At 29.7% G+C, this 18,033-nt stretch overlaps 1 protein-coding gene across 5 annotated transcripts; it reads left to right on the plus strand.

The window, feature by feature from the left end:
- The first annotated feature begins 2,548 nt into the window (after window positions 1–2,548).
- On the plus strand, window positions 2,549–11,295 carry LOC105784864 (uncharacterized). Of its 5 annotated transcripts, none has more exons than XM_052627883.1 (15): window positions 2,550–3,940; window positions 4,183–4,232; window positions 5,757–6,374; window positions 6,527–6,571; window positions 6,907–8,674; window positions 8,800–8,834; window positions 8,937–9,054; window positions 9,190–9,272; window positions 9,377–9,413; window positions 9,501–9,652; window positions 9,758–9,852; window positions 9,938–10,049; window positions 10,441–10,520; window positions 10,712–10,944; window positions 11,042–11,295. In XM_052627883.1, exons 1-15 carry the CDS (start codon window positions 2,809–2,811, stop codon window positions 11,065–11,067), a joined length of 4,584 nt encoding a protein of 1,527 aa, XP_052483843.1. In that variant the 5' UTR covers window positions 2,550–2,808; the 3' UTR covers window positions 11,068–11,295. The 5 variants fall into 5 exon arrangements, with proteins under 5 accessions (XP_052483846.1, XP_052483843.1, XP_052483842.1 ...); XM_052627882.1 differs by having other exon boundaries at window positions 2,551–3,940; window positions 9,187–9,272; XM_052627885.1 differs by lacking the exon at window positions 11,042–11,295 and adding an exon at window positions 10,242–10,333 and having other exon boundaries at window positions 2,551–3,940; window positions 9,187–9,272; window positions 10,441–10,855.
- Window positions 11,296–18,033: the final 6,738 nt, after the last annotated feature.

Consider the following 18,033-nt stretch of genomic DNA (forward strand, 5'->3'; position numbering starts at 1 on the left):
TTTCAATGTTTTTTAATAAATTAGTTATAGTTATCGAGGATTGTCAAGTAACTTAATATCTTCTTTACCTTCTATTATTGACAAACAATCTCATAACGACCACTTAAGAATTTAATTTATCAATAGTTTTAAGGAGCAAAAGAAACTTAATTCTAACAAACAAATGCATATTAAAGTTTATTTAAATTAGATTGCATGCCCACATTACACAAATTATTATGCAATCGCCACAATTATTAGAAACTAGTTGATCAACTAATTATCTAACTCACAAAGCAATTATTCTAAGCTTTCAGATACTGGTCATATATTTAACAAATTTGAACAATTGTAATTAAACCAAAAGACATGCCAATATCAAAGAACACAGAAAAGATTAAGAGCAATTAAGTCTCACAACCTGTAGAATTGAACGTCAAATGTTACTTTAACTAGAAAAGAGGAATTTAGCAAGTCATAAAGAAAATAAAATGCAAAGTGAACTAAAATTGGAAATGGAGATCCTTCAGCTCTATTCTAAGATCCTATTTATAGAGTTTATGGAGTTTTAACTAACTTCAAACTAGGGTTACAAATTAGCATAGTTTCATATGGGGGGTTGAGGTGCGATGTGTTTAACATATTTTTTCTTTCACGTTACAATATTACTATTATATTTAATCTCACCGTCACAGTTATTTTTACACTAACGCAGGTAAACACACCGTCTATGCAAACCCATTTACACTTAAATACTCAAAAAGACAAAAGTAACCATTCAACTTAATTTTAAAATAGCAAACAGACCCACAAGACACGGGCAATGACGTCGAGACTCGATGAAAAGGGGTCGCGGCATGAAACTCGGGGCGCTGGCTACTGGGTTGGAGCGCCCCTTGCTTCTTTGGGCCGGCGCTAGTGAACTTGGTTTTGGATCAAGTGTGATTAGAGTTTTTTTTTTTCTTTTTACCATCGGTGATTAAAGCTTACTCCTTATAAAATTGGAAACAACAAAATAATCTTTTTTTGGAAAGAAGAATAGCTTTAAACATTGTGAAAATAAAATGCGGTTTAAATATTTATTTTAGCCACTAATTTTTTTATAAAAAATGATATTTCATCGAGGATGGAACTATTATCTATTATTACTAATAATATTATTATTTAAGTATAATAAAATAAAAATTTGTTAAGCAAAAAAGAAACCGGTAAGTAGAAAATGTAATCAAGATTAGGTCATAATTAAAATGTCCATTTATCTTAATTTTTAATAAAAATGCAAATAAAAGAAAGTGAATGAAAATGAATAGAAGATGGAACGGGGGAGGATGTGTAGAAATTGACTAAACTTTCGGAGAATCTTTAATTCCGCGTGGAGTTTCTCCATCAATCAATGACTCGCGCTTGCTTTTACTTTGGGATAAACTAACTTTTAATCTTTGATTTTGATATTTTTTTAATTTAGTCCTTAATTTTTTTGGTTTACTTTAGTTTTAGAATTTGATAAATTTCTTTTTTTAGTTTTAGGTCAGGTGATGACATGATAATATGATATTGTACTATGTTATCACTTAAAAAATATATTTTTCTTTTCGTTTTAGGAATTTTTATTTGTTCTCGTAGTATATTTTTTTAGTCTTGTTTATACAAATAACCTTAGTCTTACAAGTGGTTTTATGGATAGTTTTGTTGCCGTTCTCTCTAGTTTGATGAATGCTCTAATATTTTTTCGATTTTTACCTACCGCTTTGGATCATCCATGGTTGATTATCTTATCGCATTAAGTGCTTGCAATCACTCTATATATATCGTGCTTGAATTGTGATAATGCCAATTGTCAACAGGTCGGGTCATGATACTGAAGCTAAAGTTGAAACAGTGTATTCCGCGTGGGGTTTCTCCATCAAGCAATGACTCGCCATTGCTTTTACTTTGGGATAAACTAACTTTTAATCATTGATTTTGATATTTTTTTTAATTTAGTCCTTAATTTTTTTGGTTTACTTTAGTTTTAGAATTTGATAATTTTTTTTTTTTAGTTTTAGGTCAGGTGGTGACATGATAATATGATATTGTACTATGTTATCACTTTAAAAATATATTTTTCTTTCTGTTTTAGGAATTTTTATCTGTTCTTGTAGTAAGTTTTTTTAGTCTTGTTTATACAAATAACTTTAGTTTTACAAGTAGTTTTATGGATAGTTTTGTTGTCGTTCTCTCTAGTTTGATGAATACTCTAATATTTTTTCGATTTTTACCTACCGCTTTGGATCATCCATGGTTGATTATCTTATCGCATTAAGTGCTTGCAATCACTCTATATATATCGTGCTTGAATTGTGATAATGCCATTTGTTAACGGGTCGGGTCATGATATTGAAGCTAAAGTCTTTGTTGTGTTGTTTGAGCTTGTCCTTCATTATTTGTTATGAGTATTTGTTATTTTTTTCTCTAAATTATATGGTTCCTTCATTAATTAATAAATTTACCTTTAAATATATATATTTCTATAAAAATTAGATAATAACATCACACCATTTTAGAATACAAAATCAGGGATCAAATTTGTGAAATTCTTGTATTAATGTAGACAAAAAAAATGAGAAGAGTAGGTTGAGATATTATTTAATTTGCAGGCAGGTAATCTGTCTGTAGGAAGCAAAAAGAAAAGTCAAAATAGAAACACTGAGTATTCCGCGTGAGTGATCAATGACGCGCTTTTCCTATTGCGTTTGCTTTTCCTGAGTGATCATCTTGCTGCTTTCACCTACTTTTCTACCATATTTCTCTTCTGCTTTACCCAAACTCTGTTGAATCTCACCTTCTTTCATGGCTTCTTCTTTTTCTGACACCGTCTTGAGATTGTTACTATCCTGCGCTGAAGCTATTGAAGATGGGGATCTGAAGAGCGCCGATGGGTTCCTTCACAGCATCTTGATTCTTGCTGGTGAGAGCTGCTACTCAGATCAAAGACTGGTGAAATACTTTGCGGACGCTCTGGTTCGCCGAGCCTACGGACTGCATCCCGCTTGTTCCTCCTTCACTTTCCTTGTGGATCCTGCAGCATATTATCATAGTATCTGCTACCTTATTAATGGCGTCATAGAAAATGTCATCCATGATGCTTTGATGGGAATCAGGCGATTTCACCTCATTGATTTCTCCATCCCGTATTACTACAGTTTTGGGAATTCAGTTGTTCGTACACTACCGACCTTCTCTGGCGAACCTCTACCCGTCCGTGTAAGTTACATACTTCCACCATTTCTGAAAAAATATGTAAAATTCTCACGCCAAATGGAGTTTTTGACTAGGGATGCCAAGGAAGTTAATGTAAAGTTGGAGGATGAGTTGAAAGTGGTTTATGGCAATAGTTTGGCAGAAGTGGATGAATGTGAAATAGATTTGAAAAGAAGAAGAGATGATGAAATGGTGGTGGTTTACTATAAATTTAAACTTGAAAAGTTGGTAAGAGATGCAAAAGCAATGGAGAGAGAGTTGGTAAGATTGAAGGAGATAAATCCGACGATTGTAATCATGCTAGACTTTTATTCTAATCATGCCCACTCCAATTTCTTGACATGTTTCAAGGATTCATTTCAGTATTCCTTGAAGACTTTTGAATACTACTGGGAGGAGTTGGACCATTATATTGATGGGAAGTATGGGTGGGAGTGCAACAGAGAGGTAGGGGAAGGTAATAATATAATTAGGCGGCACCCAACTTTGACAGAATGGCAACATCTCTTTTCAAGGGCTGGCTTTAGTCGAATTCCATTAAACCACAAGAAAGATAATCTTAGCGTTGAGGATGAACGTTGGTTAGAAATAATGGGGGAGGAAGAAGAGTGTTTGATTTTAGGTAACGAGGGATGTCCAATGTTTTTCTTATCGGCATGGAAACCCAAAGTTGAAGATGGACACTTCAATTCCATTTCCACCAACCATAAGTTTGGACAAGGTATTTCTTCTTCTTCTTTTCTTTTTTTAAATTATATAATAATTTTATAATTGAATTGATGGTTGAACCACCAAATTATCAATTTATTAATTCTATTTAAATTGACAATATATTTTTAAGTTAAAATATATATTTAGGACATGATTAGTAATAAGTTGAATTCAACAGAAAGTGACGAAATTAATAAAAGTTGATCCATTTGACTAATTATAGCATTTTCATTGAATGGAATATCTTTGTAGGTTTCGATCCAAATCCTGCGCCTCTTCAACCTCGTCAACCTTTTCTAGAGGTTTTACTTTAACATTTAGCTCTGTTTTCTTTTCTTTTGGTTTCATACAAAATATTTATTGTTCATTATTGATAAATTGTGTAAATAAAGTATTGATCATATTAATAGTCAAGTTTGAGCCAACTCTCAACTACTATATTTTAGTATACCAAAAATAATTACATTTTAATAAAAATATTAGTTTTATTATTAAAAGTTTTAATTCAAATTATTTAATCCTTATTAAGATTCACGTTATGACTAACCAAATTGTCTATCTTTGTACATGTTTAAATGCATTTGGGCCAGTCGGCTTGAATTATTTTTACAATAAAAACTATAACTTTTATTTAAATTTAATTATAAAATAAAAATAAAAATACTCATATACTCATATTTGAAATATTTGAAATATTTTATTTTTAAAAATAGTAAAATTAACCCTTTTAGGTAGCTTAGACTTGACTCAGATAAGTTTTTAATTTTTTTTGGTTCAATCCAACTTTATTTATGGATACCTATCTATGTAAGAGAAATCAAATTTATTTGAAGGGTAAACTACATCACTTTTGTTTACCTTAGATTACATTTCAGTCACTTATGTTTGAAATGGTACGTTTTAGTCACTTACGTTATTGTGTTGTAACATTTTAGTCACTAAGCCGTTAATTTTCGTTAATGGTGTAATGGTAAGCTGACGTGGCACGTTAAATTATCATTTCAAACAAAAACTTTAGGTTAAATTATACAATTGGTCCCCATAATTTTTCATTTTGAGCAATCTAATTCTTTTATGTTCTTTTAACTTTCTTTCTTTATTTTCTTTATTTTCCATTCTCTTCTGCTTTTCCCTCTGTTTTCCTACCTTCTTTATTTCTTTTAACATACCAGGAAGTCGAATTGGTAGTGAAGAAAGAAGCATGGTATGGGTTTATGGGTTTTGGTTATAGGGTTTTGGTTATAGGCAAATGATGATAGTCGACTTCCTACTTCTTTTTTCACTGCCAATTCGACTTCTTAATATGTTAAAAGAAATGGGAAAGATATGAAAACAGAGGGAGAAACAAAAGAGAAGGAAAAAAAGATGAAAGTTTAAAGTACATAAAAGAAAAAAATTTAAATTACTTAAAACGAAAAAAATATGGGAATCAATTGTATAATTTAACCTAAAATTTTGTTTAAAATGATGATTTAACGTGCCACGTCAGCTTACCGTTACACCATTAACGATGATTAATGGCTTAGTGACTAAAATGTTACAATATGATAACGTAAATGACTAAAACGTAACATTTCAAACATAAGTGACTAAAACGTAACCTAAGGTAAACAAAAGTGACCATGAGTGTAGTTTACCCTTTATTTGAATAAGTATAATTATGACATTATGTTTTTAATTTGTTGAAGTTTATGAATAACTAACTGAAAACAGTCACATTTCAATTTTAAATATCTTTATCAAATTAAAAGTACAATGTCAAAAGTGTTATTTCAAATTTTCAAATTTTGTTTGTGATAATTGTTTCTTATTTAATAATTTTACAGGGTTTGAAATTGAATCGATTAGCTGCACTTGCCGAGATACATGACATATCAAAATATTTATCTTGTAAATACAAGCTTTCATTGACTTTAACATTGGCTTCTAAGGTCAACAATATGAATGAAACTATTTCGGATCCAAACAAGAAACATGTTTTTTTTATCCAAGATAATTATTGTTATACGAATGATATGACATCTTATTATTTTATGCTTGATTATTCTAAAGACATGATTAGTGGCCGCCCCCTAATTATTGAGAAAGCATTTGAATCAAGGGACGGCTACCATTTTCAACCATCTCTTTCTAAGGTAGAAGACTACAGAGATTCCACGTTACAGCGTTATAACATAGATGGTGCTGTTGCCATCTGTCTACAAAATCGTCACACAAGTGATGAAGTTTATATCGTAGAATTTTATTGGCCTCCAACTGAGAGTGAAATATCAAAATCTTTAGCTCTTCGTATCTTCGATGACTTGAAACATATGAAGACAACGTTTGTAACAGTAAAAGTTCAAGTCCCCGAAATTAAGTTACAAGAAGCCATTTCAAGCATTCCTACATCTGCAAACACAGCAATGCCTTTGAAAATAGCTGAAAATGCGCATATTGAGCAGGTAATTACATTACCTTATATATTGTTATATTATTTCAACACTGAATTAATTATGGGTTAGCATTTATGGTTCTAATATGATAATAACATTTGCTCTAAGAAGGGGTGGTTCCTAATTTTGACTCTCTGATTTCTATACATTCTTCATCAAAGGTTGTTGCAGATCCTTTTAACACACTAGAAGGGCCTTATAACAAGGTCATTATTTATTCTTCCTTGTTAATGTCATAGAGTCTCTAAACATGAAATCTATTTTTTTTTTTACCTAATCAGTTCCATAGAAACCCATAAGGAAAAACTTACATCAAGAATGCAGCTTAATAAATTAATTTCACAGTAAATCTAGTTACCTTTTTTACAATATTGGTCGAATATCTTTTCAACATCGTTTTCATATTTTCTGCTTAAATATTGTATATATATGTAGTATCAAATAGATTTTCCCTTTGGATAAAATATTGAAATCATATAAAGTAATATACATGATTTATTATTCTCATTTTTCATGGATTATTTTCAATGATGACTCTCAGATTGTGGAAACAAAACGAAACAAACAGAGAAAGTCGTGGTCAAAGGTTTGGGTGGACTTTGATAAGTTTGAAGAACATGGAAAACAAGTAGCCAAATGTAAACACTGCCCCAAGGTGTTTACAGGGTCAAGTAAGAGTGGAACCACACACTTGAATAACCACTCGAAAGTATGTCCTGGTAAGAAAAAACCAAATCAAGAAAGCCAGTTGATACTTCCAGTTGATACCAATGAAAGAAGCTCAACGTTTGATCAAGAAAGGAGTCACTTGGATCTTGTGAAAATGGTTATTAAGCATCAGTACCCATTAGCTTTGGTTGGTCAAGAAGCCTTCAAGAATTTTGTGAAAGGTTTGCAGCCGATGTTTGAGTTTCAATCAAGAGATAAATTGTTATCTGACTTCTATAAGGAAAAGAAAAGAGAAGTTCGACAGGGTTTTGATAAACTTGCTTGTAAGTTCAATTTGAGAGTCACTTTGTGGAAGAATGGTCTTGGAAAGACTGCATATTGTTGCCTGATAGCACACTTTATTGATGATGATTGGAAACTGAAGATGAAGATTCTTGCCTTCAAAACTTTGAAGCATATATATGACACAAAGGCTTTAAGTGAAATTATCCAGAGATCAGTTTCAGAATGGAATCTAGATGAGAAAATATATTCCATAACTATGGATGACCCTTCTTTGAACGAGGAAATGTTTCAGCAAATAAAAGAAACTTGTGTTCGTGATCAAGGCTCGCTTTCTTCAGCTCATTGGTTCATTAGTTGCAATTTTCTTGAGGATGGGTCTCGTGAGATGTATAGTATACTTCATAAGTTTAGGGAATCCATTGAATATGTCACTGAAACAACACATGGGAGACTAAAATTCCAAGAAGCTGTAGATCAAGTGAAGCTACAAGGTGGGAAATCATTGGATGATCTTTCTTTCAAGTTGGAATCAGAATTTGACATACTTACTAGTGCTTTGAAATCAAGAGAAATCTTTTGTCAGTTGGAGCAAATTGATGGCAATTTTAAGCTAAACCCATCAATGGAGGAATGGGAAAAGGCCATAGCTCTAAAGAGTTGTTTGAAATGTTTTAATGATATCAAAGGAACTCAATCCATTAGTGTAAGTTTGTACTTTCCAATGCTTTGTGACATATACAAGAAATTTCTTCAGCTGGAAAAAAGCAATCATTCATTTCTTACATTGATGAAGAGGAAATTTGATCGCTATTGGAGCTTATGTAATTTGGAATTAGCTGTTGCATCTGTTCTTGATCCAAGGTTAAAATTTAAAATTGTGGAGCTCTCATATAATGTGATTTATGGCCATGACAATAAGATGCAACTGAACGAGTTTCATAAAGTTCTTACAGATGTTTACTGGAAATATACCAATGGAGCTAGAAATTCGATTGCATCCACTTCAATATTGGGTGATTCCAATTCTTTGACAACAGAGACTGCAAATGATTGTATTTTGGACTCCTTCAATAACTTTTTACCCTCATGGAAGTCAGAGCTTGAGGATTACTTAGGTGAGTCAGAGCCTGCACTTCCCTTAGATGGAGACATACTTGGTTGGTGGCGTGCTAATTCTCTAAGGCTCCCTTCTCTTGCAAAGATGGCTCGTGATCACCTTGCAATGTTGGTATCAGTTTCGATGCCATGTTCGGCTGTTAGTGCCATGATCACACATTCAAGCTACAATAGGTTGGACCCTGATAGCATGGAAGCTTTGGTATGCAGTCAAAATTGGTTGGAAACTCTTAAAGAAAGTAAGTCATAACTCTTAATTTGTTTATCTGCTTTCATTTGATCTTCTACACTTCACTGAGAGAGTCCAATATATTTTTTAAAGCTGCATTATTCATCACTTAACTAAGTTCATTTACTATCACAGATGAGGGAGAAAATCATGAACTTACACAAAATACGGTAGGCAGTGTACATGAATTATGATTAGAAGCTATCTCCATTGAACCTTTTTTTTCATACACCATGAAGACTGAACTCCCTTGATGCATTTTCATTTCATAGGAAAAAAGGAAAAGGAAGATGGATGAGGAGGACACTTATGTGGTAAAAAGTTTCAAACCTTTGAATTGCGAAAAGGCTAATAGTACCAAAGACATTGCCAAAGATTCCAACAACAATGGTAATTTACTACACTTATTATCATTAACTATTATGGTACTCAAACTCGAATGTCAATGTTTTTATTTAATTTGAAATTGATTAAGCTGTTGAAATATCATATGGTAATATATCTTATTTTAATTGAATCTAGAAGAGCTGCAAATAGTGAAAAGTTGCAAAAATTGGTGTAAGGAAGAAACTGACAGTGGAAACAAATACAAAGCTGCCAACAAAATGGTAAGAAATTTAGTGCTATTTTTTATTATCATTTCTATCTTTATTTAAAGAATAAATGTTGTTATTTCACTTGAACTGAAAAGATGAGAACTCTTTCTTTATAGAATGTTGGCAAAGAAGTGATATCATCAAAATCATCAGGTATTTTCAACTAAACAAACTACTTGAATTTGGTTTTCCTTAACAATGAAAATGAATTAAATTATTAAGCAAAGCTTCTTAATACAGAACTGAATCTTGGAAGAAACACTAATGACGTAATAGAAATTTTGAGTGAAGATACGTCGATCGATACTACTCAATTAGATCAGGTCGAAAGCTCATCTTCCGAGTCTGATAATGAAACAACATTGAAGGATCAAGGATCATGGTGTGAACAGGTTCATACTTCATTTCTTTGGTTATATATACACCTACATTCTTTTGGTTTTATGCATATATTAATGTTTTTACATCATGATTTTATTTGATTATTGTTCTTATAGGACGTTGAGGCATATTTACTCTCGAGGTTTACAAGCAAGGAGCATAAACGGCTAGATAAATGGCAAAAGAAATGTGAAAGGAATGAGTTAAATGGGTATGTTGCTAGCTTTGATGAGTTAATATTAGAATCTGAAGTGATCATCATAATTTAACTATATAACAATGTTTATATTTTACAGAAAAATGATTGGACGAGATGTAGAGTTTAAATTGATGAGTAATGAATTGGCACCTTTATTCATGGTACCTCAAGATGATGAAACTCGAGAAGAGTACTATATTAATGATTCGGTAAGTAATTATCAAATGTATAGTGGTCGGGCATAAATTAATTCATTAATTAGTATATTTGTATCATTTTCATAATTATATTTTGTGTCATGCATTAGTTTTCAAGTTGCGTTCAATGTTATCATGTCTACAATCTAATATGAAACTAATTAAAGATAAATCAATGATGTTAATTTTTATGTTATGATACAGGTTGTTAACGTTTTCTTGAATTGCTTAAGAAGAGATCCTATAAATTTCCAAATGCATACATCAATCACTATTCATTTAGCTCTCATTTAGTTGTAAGAACCTTTATCTTGCCAAAATCTATTGGTATTTAGAATTGAATTTGTTATTATTTTATAAACATTATATATAATGAAAGTAACATATATTTTGCACCCATCAGACTCAATTGATAAAAGGATTCAAATCAGAACATGAAGTATTAGCTTGGTTTAAAGTTGAGAAGCTAAGGGTCTACATAAAGTAAGCTCTCTGATTTTTTTTAAAATTTTCCTTTTAGCTTTTAATTGAGATTTAAATTGTGTTTGTGAATTCAAGCGATAAATTACTTTAAATTACGATACGATACCGTAAATATTGAATGTTATTTAAATTTCTAACCATAACTAACAAAAACAAATATAATGTTATGTTGTTTCTTTTTGTGATCGCAGATGTTTTTACCATTGTGCATATCATCACATTGGGTTCTTTTATATGTTGATATCAAGGAAAAAATATTTTCATGGTTGGATCCAGATCCATCTTCTCAAATACTATCTTACCATTTCGAAAAACCTGTTACAGTATTACAGTGCTTTAAAAGCTTTTTACTCCCAAAGCTTGGTTATAGTGATGCAAATGAATGGCCATTTGTGGTGCGTAATAATATCCCAAAGCAAAAAAAGTAAGTACTTTTCATAATCTACAGCTTTGTAACTTTTTATTTACTTGTTATCTTACAAATTTGTCTCTTTTTTTCATTTTTTTACTATAATGTGAAGCTCGGTTGATTGTGCGGTGTTTGTGATGAAATACGGTGATTGTCTTACGCATGGTGAATGCTTTCCTTTCAAACAAGAAGACATGGTCCATTTTCGTCGTCACATTTTTCTTGATATATATCGTGGAAGATTACATAGAAAAAATAAAGATTGATGCCTTGTTTAAAAACTCAAAGTCAAAAGGATGTGAATTCGAATTTTTGAAATTTGATGGAAATTATTGTTTTTTAATGCATGCATGATACTTTCACTCACACATTTTGTCAATTTTAAAGTTAAATTATGATCGTCTTCCACCGTATTTGAGGACAATATTTCATTAATTTTTATTTTTATATTTTTAATATCTTTTTTTACCCACATCATGAATATGAAAAAATGTAGTATTTTAAATTTAATTCTACTCCAATATATTTAAGTTGATTAAGTATATTTTTTAGTTCCTCTCAAATATCAATAATTCAATTTAAATTATTTTATTTTAGAGTCTAAATAATAATTTCATTTTTATATATTTAAAAAATCAAATTAACAATTTAATATAATATACTTTTAAATAATTTTATATTATATCAACCAAATTAAATATATATATATATGTATATGTATATATATATATCTTACATTCCATTCAAATTAACAAACAAAAATAGAACACTCGATATTATACTAAATCATCATATATTCTAATAAAATTTAGAGCAAACTATTTGGGTGGTCGCCCAATTTAAGGTAAATTCTATTTTAGTCACTCAACTTCAAAATTTTAATTTCATCACTAAAATTTTAAATTTTAAAATTTTAGTCACCCACAGTTAAATACTTCACGAAAAGCTGATGCGGGTCTGTTTTTATTGATCTAATAACAAATTTAGCCCTCCAATGTTTATATATTTTATTAATTTGATCCTAAATTTAAAATTTTAACAAATTTAACGTTTAATGTTTACAAAAATTTTATTTAGTTCTAATTTTTTTAAAAAACCTCAATTAAGTTAGCCCTGAATATTTACAAAATTTACCAATTTAAATTTAATTCAAAAAGTTTAAAAGAAGGAAAAATATTTAAAAGTTCAAAATATGTATGGAAGTTCAAAAATTCCATACGTTACCCAAGAGGAAAGCTTCATTAAACTTAACGTTATGATGATAGAAGGGTTTAGACTACTTATCTTTTAGCTTTTGCTTGTTGAATAAAAATCTAAGTGATTTGTATTTTGAAAGTCAAGGAGATTTTTTTTTTCTAATGTGATAACTTTCTTATTATTGGATTGAGAATGGAGTGTCGAGGGCCGATCATAAAAAAATTTTAAATATTTTTCTTCTTTTAAATTTTTGAATTAAAATTAAGATTAACAAATTTTATACATGTTTACGGCTAATTTTATTAGTTTTTTAGAATTAGAATTAAATGAAAATTTTGTAAACATTGAGCGCTAAATTTGTTGAATTTTACATTTAGGATCAAATTAATAATGTGCAATACATTGGAGGCTTAATTTATTATTAGACCAATAAAAATAGGACTGCGTTAGCTTTCCGTTAAGTATTTAACTGTGGTGACTAAAATTTTAAAATTTGAAAATATTGATGATGAAATTGAAAGTTTTTAAAGTTAAGTGACTAAAATAAAACCTACACAAAAATTGGATGATCACCTAAGTAATTTACCCTAAATTTTGTTAAGGTAGCCAGATATTATGTGAACCAAATAGACACCTAGAAGTAAGGTAATCAAGCCTCATACTAGTGTTGGGTTTGGGCGAGCCTATGTAATGTTTGAATACCATATATAGTTAGTCAAATTTAACTCGATTCACTTATATTTATAAATAATTAGTCTGAACCATTTAATCCGTCCATATTACTTTTCAAATTACATTTATTTATTATTAAGCAATTATATATTTTTAGTATTTTTATTTTATTAAATTTTAAACATAAAAATTTAACCTATTAACAAGCATGTTCCACAAAAATTCATTAAGCGTCATTTTAGTCATTCAAGTTATTATTAATTATAGTATATCAAATTCAGTATGTTTCATTTTCCATATTTTGTTGAGCCATTTTACACCATCTATATGAATAGCCTATATCTATCTACTATCTTAAGCTAAAAATTGACAAAATTGAAGGAGAAGCTCTCTAACCTTGATGGATGATACATCGCCATGGATAACACATAAAATTAAATTAATAATAATATATAATACAATTATAATGTAAATATTAAGAATGTTAATATCATTATATAGATAATTTTAATAAATAAAAATATATAAAAATTAAAATGAATTTGAGTTTATCATTTATAAAAATAAGTGAACTTTTTATAAAATTTTAAGTTTATATTTTAAACAAAATTAAATTTGACTAACTATATATGGTATTCAAACATTACAAAGGCTCGCCCCAAACCAACGGCTTGATTACCTTATATAAAATATGCTAATGTTGGACTGGTCAAAGATGCACTTTATTACGTGTCTCGACAATCTCTCCACTGAAGCTTTGCGAAGAAAGTTAACGAGGGGGGATGAATTGCTGAAAAGGTTATGCATTTTCTTCACAAAATCGAACCATGTTGTGTGTTAGTTCCAAAATGCGTGGTAGAGCTAAAGCAATTATAGTCTATAGAGATATGATGAGATCACGGCTGATAAAGCCAAATTGGTGCTATTTAGTGACCGTCTAGTGGAGTTGCAGATGTATCAAAAGAATTCCTTTGTGGTTGAAGAAGAAATACCTGAGAGGGAGGAGAATTTTAGTAGAACATCCATATCTGAAGAAAATGTTTCGATTGTTCCAATAATAGGAAAAATATATACTTGACATTCTAATAGTGGTTCAAATATATATTTAAAATTTTAATTTTAATTTAATAATATGTATTTAAAGAAATAAATATATTAATTTATTTTATATTAAATAAATATAATTATTCATATATGTAATATATAAACATAAATTAATATTATAATAATAATTATGTTAATAATTTATAAGAATCGAATTAAATTAAATTAAATCATAATTTTATATATCAAATTACACAAAATTGAAATTTATATATATAATTATATATTAAACTATATAATTTTAACATCGAAAGCGGGAGGAGCTGTACAATTAAAATAAACAAAACATCAAATTAAAATCTTTGGAGAATGTTTTTTGCAGAAAAAGTTATGCCACGAGTGGCCGCGCCTAGTCTTTTTTTTTTCCTTTAAAACAGAAAATTATTATTTAATATTAAATTATGAAACACACTAATATTATGTAATTTATTTATTATAAATTGATATAAAAATAAATATAGTTTAAGATATTATATATTTGATGTTTATAATCATATTTTTTTGGTTTTTGTATAAAAAAGATGAAAAAAAAGGGTCTTAAATTATAGATATCAATGACGCAAAACGAAAAAAGAGAAACTAGAAAAAGTGAGTATTCCGCGTGAGTGATCAATGACGCGCTACTCCAACTGCTTTTGCTTTTCCTGAATTAGTTTCATATGAGATCTTGCCGCTTTCACTTACTTTTCTACCAAATTTCTCTTCAGCTTTGCCCAAACTGTGTTGAATCTGAGCTTGTTTCATGGATTCTTATCTTTTTGACACCGAAACCGCCTTGAGATTGTTACTATCCTGCGCTGAAGCTATTGAAGATGGGGATCTGAAAAGAGCCGATGCGTTCCTTCACAACATCTTGATTCTTGCTGATGAGAGACCCGACTCATATCAAAGCAGAGTGGTGAAATACTTTGCGGACGCTCTGGTTCGCCGAGCCTACGGACTGCATCCCGCTTCTTCCTACTTCACTTTCCTGGTGGATCCTGCACCATAATATCATTATAACAGCTACCATATTAATGGCGTCATAAAAAAAGTTATCGATGATGCTTTGATGGGAAACAGGCGATTGCACCTCATTGATTTCTCCATCCCGTATTACGGTATGCAGTCAAAATTGTTTGGTAACTCCCAAGGAAAGTAAGTCTTTACTCTTAATTTGTTTAGACCCTTTCATTTGATCTCCTATGCATCACTTTAGAGGGCTAATCTATTCCTTAGAACTATATTATCTCATCACTTAACTAAGTTCATTAGTTATCACAGGTGATGAAGAAATTCATGAACCCGTACACACTATGGTATGCACCACATGTGAATTATGATTGGAAGTGATGTACATTGATTTTTTTTCATACACTATAAAGATTGAATTACCTTAATGCCTTTTTCATTTCATAGTATAAAAGGGAAAGAAAGATGGACCAGGAGGATTATTATCTGGTAAAAAAATCCAAACCTTTGAAACGTGATTGCCAATGATCCCAGCAACAGTGTTAATTGATCTATGCTTATTATTAAGTACAATATTACTCGAACTCAAATGTCAATGTTGATATGAGTATTTGACTCACCCAAATACTAAAATTAAAGTAAAATAAAGTAGAGATCAAAGAAGCTTCAGTCTGCAATTAAAATAGGTTTGAAATGTCAATGGAGGTAAGTTCATATACTAATTTATCTAGTTCAATTTTTTGACTAGTATCTTGAAATAAATCTAAAAGAGATGGAAACTATGAAAGGTTGCAAAAATTCATGTCATGGAGAAACTAGTAGTGGAGACAAATCCAAAGCTTCCAACAAAATGGTAAGAAACTAGATTATTACCTTAATCAGGTTTTCTAACTACACAAACTACTTACATACTTATTTTCTTCAACATTAGAAATGGTTTAACTTATTAAACAAAGCTTCTTGATACAAAACATGGAAGAAACATTAATTACAATTAATGAAGTAATGGGAATAATGAAATGGGTCAACTTCTTGCCAAAATAAAATTTACTTTAAAAATGAATAGTAAAAGATGACAAATAGGGTTGCATCCACAAAAATCGGTAGAAATTTTATTCCTTAACTAAAATAATTAAATAAAGAGGAGGTTTTGTTTAAAGAAAAACTTAAAATTAATATTAAGATTTGGGAAAAACAAAGAAAGCAATAACTAAAATTCTAAGGAAAATCAATGAGATAGAGCTTCAAAGGTTTGATGATTGATGCAAAAATAAATTCAATATTTTTTAATAAATTAGTTATAGTTATCGACAATTGTCAAATAACTTAATATCTTCTTACCTTCCATTATTGACAAACAACCTCATAACTACCACTTAATAATTTAATTTATCAATAGTTTTAAAGAACAAAAGAAACTTAATTCTAACAAACAAATGCATACTAAAGTTTATTTAAATTAGATTGCATGCCCACATTACACAAATTATTATGCAATCGCCACAATTATTAGAAACCAATTGATCAACTAATTATCTAACTTATAAAGCAATTATTCTAAGCTTTCAGATACTGGTCATATATTTAATAAACTTGAACAATTGTAATTAAACCAAAATACATGCAAATACCAAAGAACACAAAAAAGATTAAGAGCAATTAAATCTCACAACTTGTAGAATCGAACTTCAAATGTTACTTTAACTAGAAAAGAGGAATTTAGCAAGTCATAAAGAAAATAAAACACAAAGCGAATTGAAATTGGAAACGGAGATCCTTCATCTCTATTCTAAGATCCTATTTATAGAGTTTATGGAGTTTTAACTGATTTCAAACTAGGTTACAAATTAGCATGATTTCAGATAGGGTTGAGGTGTGATGTGTTTAACTTACTTTTTCTTTCATGTTACAATATTGCTAAAGTATCTAATCTCACTGTCACGATTATTTTTATACTAATGCAGGTAAATTTATCGCCCATCTAAACCCACGTTTACACTTAAATACTCAAAAATACAAAAGTAACTATTCATCTTAATTTTAAAATAGCAAACAGACCCACAAAACACGGGCAATGACGTCGAGACTCGATGAAAGGGGGTCGCGGCATGAAACTCGGGGCGCTGGCTATTGGGCAGGAGCACCCCTTGCTACTTGGGGCAGGCGCTGGTGAACTTGGTTTTGGATCAATGCATGATTAGAGATTTTTTTTTTCTTTTTACCATCCGTGATTAAAGCTTATTCCTTATAAAATTAGGAACAACAAAATAATATTTTTTTTTTGTAAATAAGAATAAGCTTTAAACATTGTGAAAATAAATGCGGTTTAAAATATTTTTTTTAGCCTCTAATTTTGTTTATAAAATATATATATATTTCCTCGAGGATGGAACTATTATCTATTATTACTAATAATAATATTATTTAAGTATAATAAAATAAAATTTTGTTAAGCAAAAAAGAAAACCGGTAAGTAGAAAATGTAATCAAGATTAGGTCATAATTAAAATATCCATTTATCTTAATTTTTAATAAAAATGCAAATAAAAGAAAGTGAATGAAAATGAATATAAGATGGAACCTGGGAGGATGTGTAGAAATTGACTCAACTATGGGAGAATCTTTAATTCGGCGTGGAGTTTCTCCATCAATCAATGACTCGCCATTGCTTTTACTTTGGGATAAACTAACTTTTAATCTTTGATTTTGATTTTTTTTAATTTAGTTTAGTTTTTGAATTTGATAACTTTATAATATGATATTGTATTATGTTATCACTTAAAAAATATATTTTTCTTTCCGTTTTAAGAATTTTTATCTGTTCTTGTAGTATTTTTTAATCTTATTTATACAAGTAACATTAGTTTTACAAGTTGTTATCGTCCTCTCTAATTTAGTGAATACTCTAATCTTTTTTTTTCTATTTTTACTCGCCGCTTTGGAACATTCATGGTTGATTTCCTTATGTCATTAAGTGCTTGCAATCACTATATATATCGTGCTTGAATTGTGATAAAACTAATTGTCAAAGGATCGGGTCATAATAGTGAGGCTAAAATCTTTATTGTATTATTTGAACTTATCTTTCACTATCTACAGTGAGTATTTATTATTTTTTTCTCTAAATTATATAATTCCTTCATTAATTAATAAATATATATATTTCTATAAAATTAGATA

Source organism: Gossypium raimondii, chromosome 3 (genome assembly GCF_025698545.1).
Source record: "Gossypium raimondii isolate GPD5lz chromosome 3, ASM2569854v1, whole genome shotgun sequence".
In the NCBI taxonomy this organism is placed as follows: Eukaryota; Viridiplantae; Streptophyta; class Magnoliopsida; order Malvales; family Malvaceae; genus Gossypium; species Gossypium raimondii.

Bases quoted from the DNA above. Each gene is read 5' to 3' on its own strand.
- LOC105784864 (XM_052627882.1), top strand. From the start codon at position 2,809: ATGGCTTCTTCTTTTTCTGACACCGTCTTGAGATTGTTACTATCCTGC. The intron at 6,375-6,526 runs GTAATTACATTA...TCTTCATCAAAG, and splicing joins AAAATGCGCATATTGAGCAG to GTTGTTGCAGATCCTTTTAA. The intron at 9,414-9,500 runs GTATTTTCAACT...TTCTTAATACAG, and splicing joins GATATCATCAAAATCATCAG to AACTGAATCTTGGAAGAAAC.